The sequence below is a fragment of the Pituophis catenifer genome, unplaced genomic scaffold (genome assembly GCF_029215685.1).
Source record: "Pituophis catenifer annectens isolate HBS135680 unplaced genomic scaffold, rPitCat1.0.hap2 SCAF_11, whole genome shotgun sequence".
In the NCBI taxonomy this organism is placed as follows: domain Eukaryota; kingdom Metazoa; phylum Chordata; class Lepidosauria; order Squamata; family Colubridae; genus Pituophis; species Pituophis catenifer.
Window position 1 is genome coordinate 15,624,351 of NW_027256891.1, and position 13,593 is coordinate 15,637,943.

The window sequence follows — 13,593 nt, forward strand, 5'->3', positions numbered from 1 at the left end:
GAACCAGTTTTAATTTCTTGGTAACTGCCTGGTTAAGATTTCAGAAGTGGTTTGCCATTGTTTCCTTCTCAGGGCCGAGAGACAGGAACTGGACGAAGGCCACCAGCTGGCTTTGTAATAAAGCACACCTAAAATACTGATGAAACCTGGTGCTTTAACCATCCCGCCAAACCAGCTTTCCAGATGACCTGTTATATTTAAAAGGCTTACATTTCCATGAGCTGCAGCTCCCTTTCCCAGATGCCCAGAGCCATTAGCCCAAAGCCAGCTGGCTGACCTTGGGCCAGTCTCTTTCTTTCAGCCCTGGGAAAGAGGCAATGGCAAACTAAGAGAGCCTTGGTAGTACAGTGGTCTAAAGCACCCTGTTATTAAGAACAGCTGCCTGCAATTACTGCAGGTTCGAATCTCGCCAAGGCTCAAGGTTGACTCAGCCTTCCATCCTTTCTAAGGTAGGTAAATTGAGGACCCAGTTTGTGGGGGCAATAAGCTGACTTTGTATAAATATACAAAAGGATGAAGGTTATTGCTTAACGCATTGTAAGCCACCCTGAGTCTCCGGAGAAGGGCGGCATATAAATCAAATTAAAAAAAAAAAACCTACTTAAACCACCGTTTAATATCTAGTTTAATGAAAAGGACATGACATGATATGACATCAGTGTTCCAATTTCTTAAGGCTGCCCACAAAGAAGAGGAGGTCAAATTATTCTCCAAATTTGGCACCTGAGGGCAGGACAAGAAGTAACCATTTGTCTGAAATGCTGTAGGGCTTCCTCCTTGAGCAAAGTGTTGAACTAGAAACTAGAACTCCAAAGTCCTTTTCAACTCTGTTATTCGGCTTTCTCAACCGTGGCCTTTAAGAAGGGAAGACTTCAACTCCCAGAATGTCCCAGCCAACCCTCCATCAGTTGAATCCTGGGAGTTGAGACCCACCCCTCTTCAAGATGCCGCAGCTCAGAATCCACACTCGATGTGAGATGCCGGAAGGATGCTGGAATCTATTTTTATTTATTTATTTATTTATTTATTTATTTATTTATTTATTTATTTATTTATTTATTTATTATATTTCTATACCGCCTTTCTCCCGTAGGACTCAAGGCAGTGTACAGTCAAGAAAAATATAGATACACAAACATCATAAAATTGCTAATTAAAATTATTATTATAACATCGTTTGACCCAATTAAAGAGAACCTAAAATTAGATAACATTTTAAAAACATTCACATGTTCGTATGTTTAGCCCCGCCTGTTGGAACATCAGGGTTTTGAGGGCATGGCGGAAAGCACGGAGATCAGGGATATTTCGTATCTCAGGGGGCAGTTCATTCCAAAGAGTTGGAGCCCTCACAGAGAAGGCCTTCCCCCTGGGAATTGCCAGTCGGCATAATTTGACTGACGGTACCCTGAGTAGTCCCTCCCTGTGAGAACGAACTGGTCGGTGGGAGGCTATTGGTGGCAAAAGACGGTCTCGTAGGTACCCAGGTCCTAAGCCATGGAGCGCTTTAAAGGTGATAACTAACACCTTGAATCGCACCCGGAAGACCACCGGGAGCCAGTGCAGCTCGCGTAGGAGAGGTGTTACATGGGCGCAATGAGCTGTGCCCATAATCACCCACACGGCTACATTCTGGACCAGTTGGAGCCTCCGGGTGCTCTTCAAAGGTGCCTTTGTGTTGGTGTATTTATTCTCTTATCCTACTTTCTCAACCGTGGGCCCTTTAAGAAGGGCGGACTTCAATTCCCAGAATGCCCCTGCCTTTGTGTTAGTGTGTCTATGGAGATTCTCAGTCATCCACGCAAACGGTCTTCATAGAAATCCCAGAAAATCCAGTTGCTTCTTGGGAAAAACAAAACACATTTTGGGGATTTGTTGTTGGTGCATTCCCGTGTTCTCCTTTCCCAACCGTGGCCCTTTTAAGAAGGGCGGACTTCAACTCCCAGAATGCCCCATTATTCCCAGTGGAATCCTGGGAGTTGAAGTCCCACCCCCCCCTCTTAAAGGGGCATCCGCTCAGAATCCCCAGAGCTTGACTTCGATGCTAATGCTGGAGTCCGTCCCTGCCTTTGCTTTGGGGTATTCTCTTATTCTACTTTCCCAACCGTGGCCCCTTTAAGAGGGGTGGGTGGGTGGGACTTCAACTCCCAGAATGCCCTATTATTCCCAGTTGAAGTCCCACCCCCTCTTAAAGGGGCAGCCACTCCGCTTGACTTTAGCTGCTTTAGAGCAGCCATCCCGGCTGTATCTCCATCTCCCGGCCGGCGCCTGCCTTGCAAAGGGTTAACCGGGTCCCAGCCTTCCGCGGAGGCTCATCCCCGCCCTCCTTCTCAGCCGCCCTGCCCGCCGGGCTGCTGCTTTGGCTTGCTTTCCTTCCCGCGGCGTTTTTGCAAGGGCTCCTCTATGGCTTTGACCCGCGCCGAGCGCTGCCTGGTGCAGGTGCTGCGCGGCTTCTCGCGCCTCTTCCTGGCGTTGCTCAGCCTGGCGCTGCGCGTCTCCAGCCTGCTGCGCTGGAAAGCCAAGGGCGCCCCAGGATCTCGCCCTGCCCGGCGCACCGTCCCGCCGCCCGGCCAGCCGCTGCTGCTCCTTTCCGCCGGGGAGCTGGCCAGGCGCATCCGCCGCAGGGAGGTAAGAGAAGGGCAGCAGGAGACCCCCACCCACTCCCCCACCCGCCACTCCCCCTCCTCGAGGGTCTCGGGGAAGGGGAGGGGGAGACACCGGGCGTGGGGTGGTTTCTTGATTGATTGATTGATTGATTGATTTGCTAAGCGTTTTGCAAGCGGGGAAGGTGAACGCGTGCGAGAACCAGGAAAAAGAAGAATTGGAACAAAGTTCAAAGGAAGAAAAAGAACGTGCGCGGTTTTGGTTTTTTTTTTTTTTTTTTTTTTTAAATTTAGGTTTGCTAAAGAGTTTTGCAAAGCTCCATCGAGAGGGACAGTTGGAAAAAAAGAAGGACAAGGAAAGAAAGAGAGAGAGAGAAAGAGGGAGGGAGGGAGAGAGAGAGAGAGAAAGGAAAGAAAGAGAGAGAGAGAGAGAGAGAGAGAAAGAGAAGGAGGGAGGGAGGGAGAGAAAGAAAGAGAAAGAAAAGGAAGGAAGAAAGAAAGAACGAAAGAAAAGGAAGGAGGGAGAGAAAGAAAGAGAAGGAGGGAGGGAGGGAGAGAAAGAAAGAGAAAGAAAAGGAAGGAAGAAAGAAAGAACGAAAGAAAAGGAGGGAGGGAGAGAAAGAAAGAAAAGGAAGGAAGAAAGGAAGAAAGAAGGAGGGAGAGAAAGAAAGAAAGAAAAGGAAGAAAGAAAGAAAGAGAAAGAAAAGGAGGGAGGGAGAGAAAGAAAGAAAGAAAGAAAAGGAAGGAAGAAAGGAAGAAAGAAGGGAGAGAAAGAAAGAGAAAGAAAAGGAAGGAAGGGAGGAAAGAAAAGAAAGAGAGAGAGAGAAAGGGAGGGAGGGAAAGAAAGAAAGAAAGAAAAGGAAGGAAAAAAGGAAGGAAGGAAGGAAGAAAGAGAAGGAGGGAGAGAGAGAAAGAAAGAAAGAGAAGGAAGAAGGAAGGAAGGAAGGAAGGAGGAAGGAAGGAAGACGGGCGTCTTTATGCTTGCTGGGATTTTGCAAAAAGGAAAGTCAACATGAAGGGGAAAGATAGGAGAAAGGAGAAAAGCAGAAAGAAAGAAAAAAAAGACTTCGTTTAGGTTTGCTAAGAGTTTTGCAAACGGGAAAACTCCAATCAAAAGGGAAAGGTAGAGAGGAGGAGGAAGAGGAAGAGGAGGAGAAGGGAAGAAGGAGAATAATTAATAAATAATAATAATAATAATAATAATAATAATAATAGTAGTAGTAGTAGTAGTAGTAGTAGTAGTAGTAGTAGTAGTAGTGCCTTTATTCATCCCCTTGGAAGGTCTTTCAAGAGCCCCCCTCCATTCCTATTTGATCCATGGGAGGTAGGTTGGGGCTCGGAGAGAATAGCCCTCCCCACCCAAGTGATCCTCCATGGATTTGAACTTGGAGGTCGCATTCTCTCCTGCTTCCCTATGCCCCATCTCGGTTGGAAAGAGGAAAAGAGGGTGTGCTTATTTTATTTATTTATATGCTGCCCTTTTTGTTTTTTATCTGACTGGTTTACTGCGTTCTGGAAGGTTTATTGCAGGAAATCCTGCCATAAAATGTTTAGATGGTGGCGTATTTGCATTGGTTCCTTTTTCCACTGAAGTTTGCATGTTTGTTTGTTTGTTTGTTTGTTTATTAAATTTATATGCTGGCTACCTCACCAATAGAGCCCAAATCTGGGCTCGGAGATTCTTTTTTATAAAGTTTGAATCCTATCACAATCCAGAAGGATGGTGTCACATGTTTATGGAAGTCTTATTTTTTTATATATCGATCCTCCTATCTGCGATAACATTCTCTCCCCTGAAATGTTCTCCCTTTTTTAAAAATATTAATTGAAAATTGACATGAAGTACTGGGGAGTTTTTGGTGCTCTCTGAGCTTGGTTGTTGTCTGGCAGACGTTTCGTTACCAAAGTAGATAATGTTATCAGTGCTAAAACAGATGACATTAGCTGAGTGATTAAACTCTGCAGGAAAACAAACAAGAGAGAACACCAAGGACTCTTCATTTCAGCCCTGAGCTACAAATATTCTCCTTTATCTCTGTCTTGTTGTTGTTAGTTGCAAAGTCGTGTCCGACCCATCGTGACCCCATGGACAACGTTCCTCCAGGCCTTCCTGTCATCTACCATCCTCTGGAGTCCATTTAAGCTCATGCCGACTGCTTCAGTGACTCCATCCAGCCACCTCGTTCTCTGACATCCCCTTCTTCTTTTGCCCTCAATCGTTCCCAGCATTAGGCTCTTCTCCAGGGAGTCCTTCCTTCTCCAAAGGAAGGAATACTGGCCAAAGTATTTGAGTTTTCTTTTCAGGATCTGGCCTTCTAAAGAGCAGTCAGGGTTGATCTCCTCTAGGATTGACCGGTTTGATCTCCTTGCCATCCAAGGGACTCGCAGGAGTCTTCTCCAGCACCAGAGTTCAAAGGCCTCAATTCTTTGGCACTCAGCCTTTCTTATGGTCCAACTTTCACAGCCAGACATTGCAACTGGGAAAACCATCACCTTGACTATATGCACTTATATTGGCAGGTGATGTCTCTGCTTTTTACTACGCTGTCTAGATTTGCCATAGCTTTCCACCCCAGGAGCAACGTCTTTTCATTTCTTGGCTGCAGTCCCCATCTGCGGTGATCTTGGAGCCCAGGAAAATAAAATCTGTCTCTACCTCCATTTCTTCCCCATCTATTTGCCAGGAATTGAGAGGGCCGGATGCCATCATCTTAGTCTTCTTAATGTTGAGTTTCAAGCCAACTTTTGCACTCTCCTTCAAGAGACTCTTTAGTTCCTCTCTACTTTCTGCCATTAGCGTGGTATCCTCTGCATATTTGAGGTTGTTGATATTTCTCCCGGCAATCTTAATTCCAACTTTTGATTCATCTCTGTCTTACAATACTCTAACAAACTAAAATTAAAAAAAAAAACAAAAAAAACAGGAAAACAGGAAAAAAAAAAACAAGGAAAATATTTATGACTTCTGACCTTCTTTTCAACAGAACATTCTTATTCTCCCTTCTCCCTCTGACATGTTTTAGAAGTCTCTTTGCCCTTTATTTTCTTTAGTCCTTGTCTTTCTTAGCCTTCCAATACATAAAACTTCAATTAATCCCCCCCTGTTTTAGCAAAAAGTCCATATAAGACATCTGAAATTTCCCCCCCCCCCCAAAAAAAATGCTTTTAAAAAGTAAAAAAAAAAACAATTCCAAAGATCAGCTGAGCGACATGTAGTCGTCAGAACTGGGTGGTTTTTTTACTTTTTAAGCATATTTTTACTACCGGTTCTCCGGGATCAGTAGTTAAAAATGCTTTAAAAAGTAAAAAAAAAAAAAAAGAAGAAGAAGAAGAAGAAGAAGAAGAAGAAGAAGAAGAAGAAGAAGAAGAAGAAGAAGAAGAAGAAGAAGAAGAAGAAGAAGAAGAAGAAGAAGAAGAAGAAGTTCCGACGATCGTGTCGCTCAGCTGATCTTCGGAACTTTTTTTTTTTTTTTACTTTTTTTACTACCGGTTTGGGCGAACTGGTAGCATTTTTTACTACTGGTTAGCCCGAACTGGTAGCATTTCACCCCTGAGTTAATCCTTTAACCCCACAAACCTTTCCCTCTAAAACTTTAGTTTCCAGCGTTGGGCTGGAAAAAAGAAATCTGATTTTGCATTACTGTCAGAGGAGAAAGGCAGTGGTGAAGTTGCAACTACGAATAACACTGTCCTAGTCTAACTTGATTTTTTTCATTTCTGCATGGGGGAAGTTGGGAATTTCAGATGTCTTACAAAGGGCTCCTATTGTAAGTCTCCCCCGCTGATAAGAATGCCAAGCTCAAAAAGCTTAGCTTCCTTTACAGAAAATATCTGAGCTGGGGAGGGAAAAAAGTATCCTGCATTCTAAAAATAAGATAGCGCTATTCTAATCCTGCTGAGGTTTGGTTTCTGGAAATTGAATCGTGGGGGATCAAGGAATTTAAAATGATCACTTTTTGTAATCTGTGAAGCATTACAAGGAAGGTAAGGAAGGAGGTATTCGTGTCAGTAGCATCTTAAAATTCAGGAGGCGTTTTAGCATGCAAGTTTATAAGGAAGATTATAGTTTGCAAGAAGTTGTCCTGGTGGCAAAACTCATTACTGTTGAGACAGAATTTATAAATACTTAACTAGTGATCAAGACGTGGGACTTAAATCTTCTATTCCTCCTCCACCCCCTTTTCACACACACAGACACTTTAAAATAAATATTATCCCTCACAGGTTTTATTTTACCTTATGCAGGTAGTCCTCGACATACGACCCCAATGGAGCTCAACATTTCTGCTTGTTAAGTGAGACATTTGCTACGTGAGCTTTGCCCCATTGTGCCAGCTTTCTTGCCGCAGTTGTTAAGTGAATCACTGCGTTTGGCAAGTTACTGACACGGTTGTTAAGCGAATCCGGCTTCCCCGTTGACTTGGCTTGCCAGGAGGTCGCAAAAGGGGATCACGTGACCTCGGGACGGTCATAGCAACGGTCATAGATATGAACCACTTGCCGAGCGTCTTAATTTTGATCACATGATCATGGATGGGGCCATAAGTGTGAAAAACAGTCATAAGTCACTTTTTTCCTGTGCCGTTGTAACTTGGAATGGTCACTGAACAAACTGTTGTAAGCCGAGAACAGCCTGTTGTGGCCCGCCAGCGGATTTGGCAGCGGATTCGGACAGTGAGGAGGTTGTGGAAGAACATGGGCCAGTCCTGGAGTCTGGGGAAGGCTCTGATGAGGGCTCTGCGTCAGAGGCAGAGAGGGGGCCAGGGCCAGATGCCAGTTATCAGCTGCCTTCGGAGTCAGACATCAGTGAGGCAGATGAACAGCTGGAGCCTGTTCCCAGTGTGCGCATGCACAGAGTTGCCAGATGAAGGGAACCGCTAAAGAACAAGGGCCGACTCGGGAGTAAGGCCACAGGTGGACGGTGAATGGCCCCTCCAAGAGGGAATAAAAGAGGAGCAAAAGGAGAGTAGAGTTTGCAGGAGACAATTAGTTCGCTTAATTGGTTTCCTGACTCTCGGAGACTCCTTGCCAAGTTTTGAAGATTGGCCTGGCAGCTCTCCAAGCCAGATAAAGTCTGTGACTGTAAATTCTCCCTTGAAAGACTTTGCTGAAGGTGAATGAGAGGAATTCACTGTTTGTTTAATAAAAGGGGTTTTGTCGGGACCAGGATTCTGCTTCGTGCTTTTTGAAAGAAGCCAAAATTCAGACCAAGCGTCGACAAAGAACCCTCTCAGGTTTAGCTCACCTTATTCCGCCATAAACCAAGAACAAAGGCTTTGACCTACCTAATTTACATGTGTAGGTTTGTAAACACCAGACGGAAATCTTCTGAAATGACTGAGTCAGGATTCCTAAGTTGTTTTCATGGGTGCGCTTCCTGTCGCCTCCCATCCCTGCATATCCAGTTCCGTGTTTGTTTCTTTTTTTAATCAAACAGGTTATCATTTGTTTATTTATGGAAGCCTGGAAAACTATAAACAACAATTTGGCTAAGACTGGCCTGATTTTCAGGGAGATGTGTGCAACGTTCACGCTACCCGGCGCTGAAATGTAAAATACTACTTCTCCTTCTGTGGGCGTGGCTTGGGGGGATAATATGACTGAGTAGGCGTGGCCAACTTTTTTTTTTTTTTACTTTTAAAACCATTTTTTCTACAACCTCTTTGGCTGAAGAGGTTGTAAAAAAATGCTTTTAAAAGCCTCTGACGATCCCAGCTGACTTGCCTGATCGGCAGAGGCTTTCTTTTTTTTTTTTTTTAAGCCTCTGATGATTCCAGCTGAGCGGAGCGATCATCAGAGGCTTTTTTTTTTTAACTTTTAAAAGCATTTTTTCGGCCAAAGAGGTTGTAGAAAAAATGCTTTGAAAAATTAAAAAAAAAAGGCTCTGATGATTGCGCGGCTCAGCTGGGCAATGCGGGTGGGGCAGGGATTTTTGCTACCAGTTCTCTGAACTACCCGCCTCCATCGCTACCCGGATCGGGTGATCCGGTCCGAACCAGGAGCATTTCACCTCTGACGCTACCTCAAATAAATTTGAGTTCTTACTAATTTACTTGGAGAGTTTTCTGTTTGAGAGCGTTATACATCAGCTGCATGAAAAAGAATGAAACTGGATTTTAAATGGAGTTGTGGCCTTTTCTCCTCTTTAAACATGCTGGAAGGTCCAAGCCTTTGCCCCTACATCAATACAAGTAGTCCTTGACTTACAACAGTTCATTTAGGGACCGTTCGAAGTTACGATGGCACTGAAAAATGTGACTTAGGACTGTTTTCCACGGTTACAGCCTTTACAGCATCCCCATGATCATGTGATCAGAATTCAGATGCTTGGCAACGGGCTCATACTTACGACCGTTGCTGTATGCCAAAGTCACGTGATCCCCTTTTGCGGCCTCCTGACCAGCCGAGTCAATAGGGGAACCCGATTCACTTAACAACCGTGTTGCTAATTCAAAAGCGTCCGCGATTCGCTTATCAACGGTGGCATGAAAGGTCGTAAAATGGGACAAAGCTCCCTTAAATGCCTCACTTAACAACAGGAAGTTTGAGATCCATTGTGGTCGTAAGTCAGGGACGAGCTGTATTGCACTGATTTATTTACCAATCTTTCCAGCAGCTTCCTATCTCGCTCCAAGGAGCAGGAGAATGCCATCCCTAATCCTAGGCTAGTCAATCTCTCAGCTCTGCCCACCTTACAGGGTTGTTGTTGTGAGGAAAATAGGGAGGACGGTAAAGTAGGTTCTACCACAGAAGGAGGCCATCACTGAGAAAGCCTGTCTCCTGGTCCCTGTAGGTGGCATTCTCTGAAGGAAAGACCCCCTCAGCAAACTCTTTCTTCCTTATCTTATTGGATGGGCAGATTCACCTTGGAGTAGACCAGTGATGGCTAGCCCTTTTTTTTTTTTTTAATTTGATTTATATCCCGCCCTTCTCCAGAGACTCAGGGCGGCTTACAATGCGCTAAGCAATAGCCTTCATTCTTTTGTATATTTTATACAAAGTCAGTTTATTGCCCCCACAAACTGGGTCCTCATTTCACCTACCTTAGAAAGGATGGAAGGCTGAGTCAACCTTGAGCCTTGGAGAGATTCGAACCAGCAGAAATTGCAGGCAGCTGTGTTAATAACAGGGTGCACTAAACCCCTGTACTATCAAGGCTCTTTTTCCTCGTGCCCTGCCCCCCTACGCATGCATACGCGCCCCCATGTTTCCCTGCCTGCATGCGCATGTGATTAACTTGAAACCCCCCCCCCCCAAAAAAAATTGGTGTTATTAGCCATCAAATACACTTTTCCCAAAAGGTTTCCACAATTTTGGCCAGTACTGTATACTGATAGTAATCATAATAATACAACAGCATCATTCTAACCATATTTATAATTATATTCGCTTGTTTATGTTCCTATTAATTATATTAGCGTACTTATAATTATAGATAAGTATCTATAATTATAAATATAATAATTAAGTATCTATAATTATAAATATAATTATTTATAATTATAAATAACATTCGTATTTTATTTAAACATAACAATGCTCTTTTGTTCTAATTTCTACCTCTTTAACTATTGATAAAACCTACTCCACATTTTATTTTATTTTATTTGAAAATAATGTATTAGAAATATTTTAATGTAAAGAGACAAAGAGGAAAAATTATACAGGGGGAGGGATGGGTTCAAGCTTATATATTAGTGTTACTAGTTATGAGTACATAATAGGGAAGTCTGGGGGGGGGGTTAGGGAGGGTTAGGGAGGGTTTGGGGAGGGAGGTGGGGCGGGTGAAAAAAGGGGTGAAAATGTAATTGTAAAACTTTTGCAATAAAAAAAAAAAAACCTACTCCACATTAAATAATATTCTGTGTCTCCTTTATCTTTTTATTTTCAATGTCAATCTATCCATCTCTGCACAATCCAATGTTTTCCGGATTCTATTTTCATCTGGTGGGGGTATTCTCATTTTTCCAATATTGTGCAAATACAATTCTCGCTGCTGTCAATACATGTAACATTAGAATGGAATGGAATGGAATGGAATGGAATGGAATGGAATGGAATGGAATAGAATAGAATAGAATAGAATAGAATAGAATAGAATAGAATAGAATAGAATAGAATAGAATAGAATAGAATAGAATAGAATAGAATAGAATAGAATAGAATAGAATAGAATTTTTTATTGGCCAAGTGTGAATGGACACACAAGGAATTTTTCTTAAATATATAGTCCCTTTGTCATAACTTTCTGGTATTATACCTAACAAAAATATTTCTGGTTTTAAGTCTATAAAGCCATGAAGAACTTTGAAAGGGACAAGTGGACCTTAAATACTAACCAAAAAGCCAACTGGTAGGCCATCTTAGCTGTCGAAGTAGCAATGTCTCATGAACAGGCATCAACATTCCCGTAGCTATGTGAACAGCTGCAGGCTGACCCACTGCAGTTTCCTTGAGGTCTTCAAAGGAAGCTCCTTGGAGAACAAATTGCATCAGTCCAAACTGGAGGTGAACTAAGCTTCGGTTGAACATGGATTGCCAGAGCATTATCATATACCTGGCAACCCTTTTACGGCTGAATATAAGCTACGAAGTGTCCTTCAACCAGGTCTACAGCCTTCCTAACTTTGTATTCCATCTTCTTCCAGGCTTCTAGATGTAGATTGGGAAAACCCGAAAGTGTCGTCTTTAGAGATCGAAAATTAGCATCCTGGTGCTAATGACAGACGCTTGCTGTAAAACCCAGCCAGGAAATAATTTATGTAGTTAAAATTTGTTTTCATCCCTGACAGTTGAAGTGCATCGATCTCCTTGAAACCTACATTGAGCGGATCAAGCAAGTGAACCCACTCATCAATGCAATTGTTAGAGACAGGTAAGGTGTAAAAAACATTTGACTTTCTGTCCAACAGGTTCTGGGTTATTATCTGGGGAGGAAAAAAACAGGTATGGCTTGCTGGAGGAAGCTCTTTCCTGTTTCAAATTCTTGCTGTTTTTTTTTCCCCTTCTATCGGGGCTGTGCCTTGAGAATTCTCCTTCCAAACATCCCCTTCTAGGGATTTGCTACGCAGGCTTAGCAAAAGTAATTTTTGTTTGGCAACCTTTTCTCCTTCCAAGCCCTTTCTCACCATTTCACTGACCTTGTACTCCCTGAATTCAAGATAAGGAGCTGCTTACGGGACAAAGGGAGGAGGACGGCTCGGTTGGGCGTCTCCAAGATAAGAACATCCTGCTCAGCAATTTTGATCTGAAGCATCTCAGAAATCGAAACAGCCGTCCTTTTAAAGAAGGCTATATTTATTTCAATTTCTCACTGCCTTGACCCATTTTTTCTGCAGCCTTGTCTGTAGATCTGGGTTGCAGAATTCCACAGTTGATTAGGGAGGAAGGGAAGGGTTTAGCTATTAGCTGGCATCTTGGGGTCATTCAGATTTTTTTTTCCCAAGCCTGATTTGGTAGGAAAACAGTGATTAAAAAGCTGGTTGGGTTGTGAGAAAGCCTAAAAAAGGAACAAAGGATGATTTTGGTGCTCCTTGCTTCAGATTACAATGATTTCTTCTCCTGGGGCTTCTGAATTCTGTTAAAATGGGAAGGCTTTAGAATAGAATAGAATAGAATAGAATAGAATAGAATAGAATAGAATAGAATAGAATAGAATAGAATAGAATAGAATAGAATAGAATAACAGAGTTGGAAGGGACCTTGGAGGTCTTCTAGTCCAACCCCCTGCTTAGGCAGGAAACCCTACACCACTTCAGACAAATGGTTATCCAACATCTTCTTAAAAACTTCCAGTGTTGGAGCATTCACAACTTCTGGAGGCAAGTTTTTTCACTTGTTAATTGTTCTCACTGTCAGGAAATTTCTCCTTAGTTCCAAGCTGCTTCTCTCCTTGATTAGTTTCCCCCCATTGCTTCTTGTCCTACCCTCAAGTGCTTTGGAGAATAGCTTGTGTTAAGGAATAACCCTTGAGTAGCAAGGGTGTGGAGATGAAAGCGGTTGAGAGTAGTTATGAATAAGCACAGTCACCACACTGATACACTGAGTCGTTTTACAGTTTACATTCAGGAAAAATAAAGCACAGTCCAATAAACAAAGTCTTCATACCAGTCGTAGTAGTCATACACAGTAAACAGTTCTTCTGGAGGTGCAAACAATAATACAATTGCAAGAGCCTTGGTGGCGCAGCAGACTAAAGTGCTGTTAAGTAGCACCAGCTGCCTGCAATTACTGCAAGTTTAAATCTCACCAGGCTCAAGGTTGACTCAGCCTTCCATCCTTTCAAGGTAGGTGAAATGAGGACCTGGATTGTGGGGGCAATAAGCTGACTTTGTATAAAAAAGAACACCACTTAGGGGCGGCCGAAAGCCCTACTAAGCAGGTATATACAAAAAAGTATGAAGGCTATTGCTTAACGCATTGTAAGCCGCCCTGAGTCTCCGGAGAAGGGCGGCATATAAATTGAACCAATAAATAAATAAATAAATACAGTAAGTCAGATAGAGATATCAGAGAGCAAGAACAACAAAGAGAACAAGCCATGTTTCTAGCTCCCTCTTAAGGACATTGGCAACACAGTTAACCAATGAGGACATGGTATGATGCAATACAGCAGTCTTAAAACTATACAATACAATTGCAGTACACGGCAAACATACATTGATGGTTTATATATTGCCAACCCAACAAGTTAGTTAATAATCTTATTCCTAACATCCTCCCCTTTTGGTAGGTCAATATACAACACCTTACTCAGTACTCACAACACGCTTTGTCCTTAATTGCACCCTGAGCCTTTGTGAAATGATCTGCAATATTGTGTTCAGTCATACAGTACTTCAACTGAATCAATTTCCTTTGTATACATTGTCTAACATTTAAGTATTGCAAATCAGTATACTTAGACCGTGTTCTTACAGCTATATTAGTAGCCATATTTATTGCAGATTGATTGTCCTCATAAACTGAGTGGCGTAAGAGGCTAATGCCT

The 13,593-nt window shown here is 42.9% G+C and overlaps 1 protein-coding gene across 3 annotated transcripts in view; it reads left to right on the plus strand.

The window, feature by feature from the left end:
* Positions 1-2,171: 2,171 nt before the first annotated feature.
* Positions 2,172-13,593, plus strand: part of FAAH2 (fatty acid amide hydrolase 2) — a 44,778-nt gene continuing 33,356 nt past the window's right edge. For all 3 annotated transcript variants that reach the window (XR_011600879.1, XM_070952114.1, XM_070952113.1), the window contains exons 1-2: positions 2,172-2,628; positions 11,396-11,478. Coding sequence is in view for 2 of the 3 variants with exons in the window: in XM_070952114.1 (XP_070808215.1) it covers positions 2,404-2,628; positions 11,396-11,478 (308 nt within the window). In the remaining variant the exon portion in view is untranslated. The remainder of the gene's footprint in view (positions 2,629-11,395; positions 11,479-13,593) is intronic.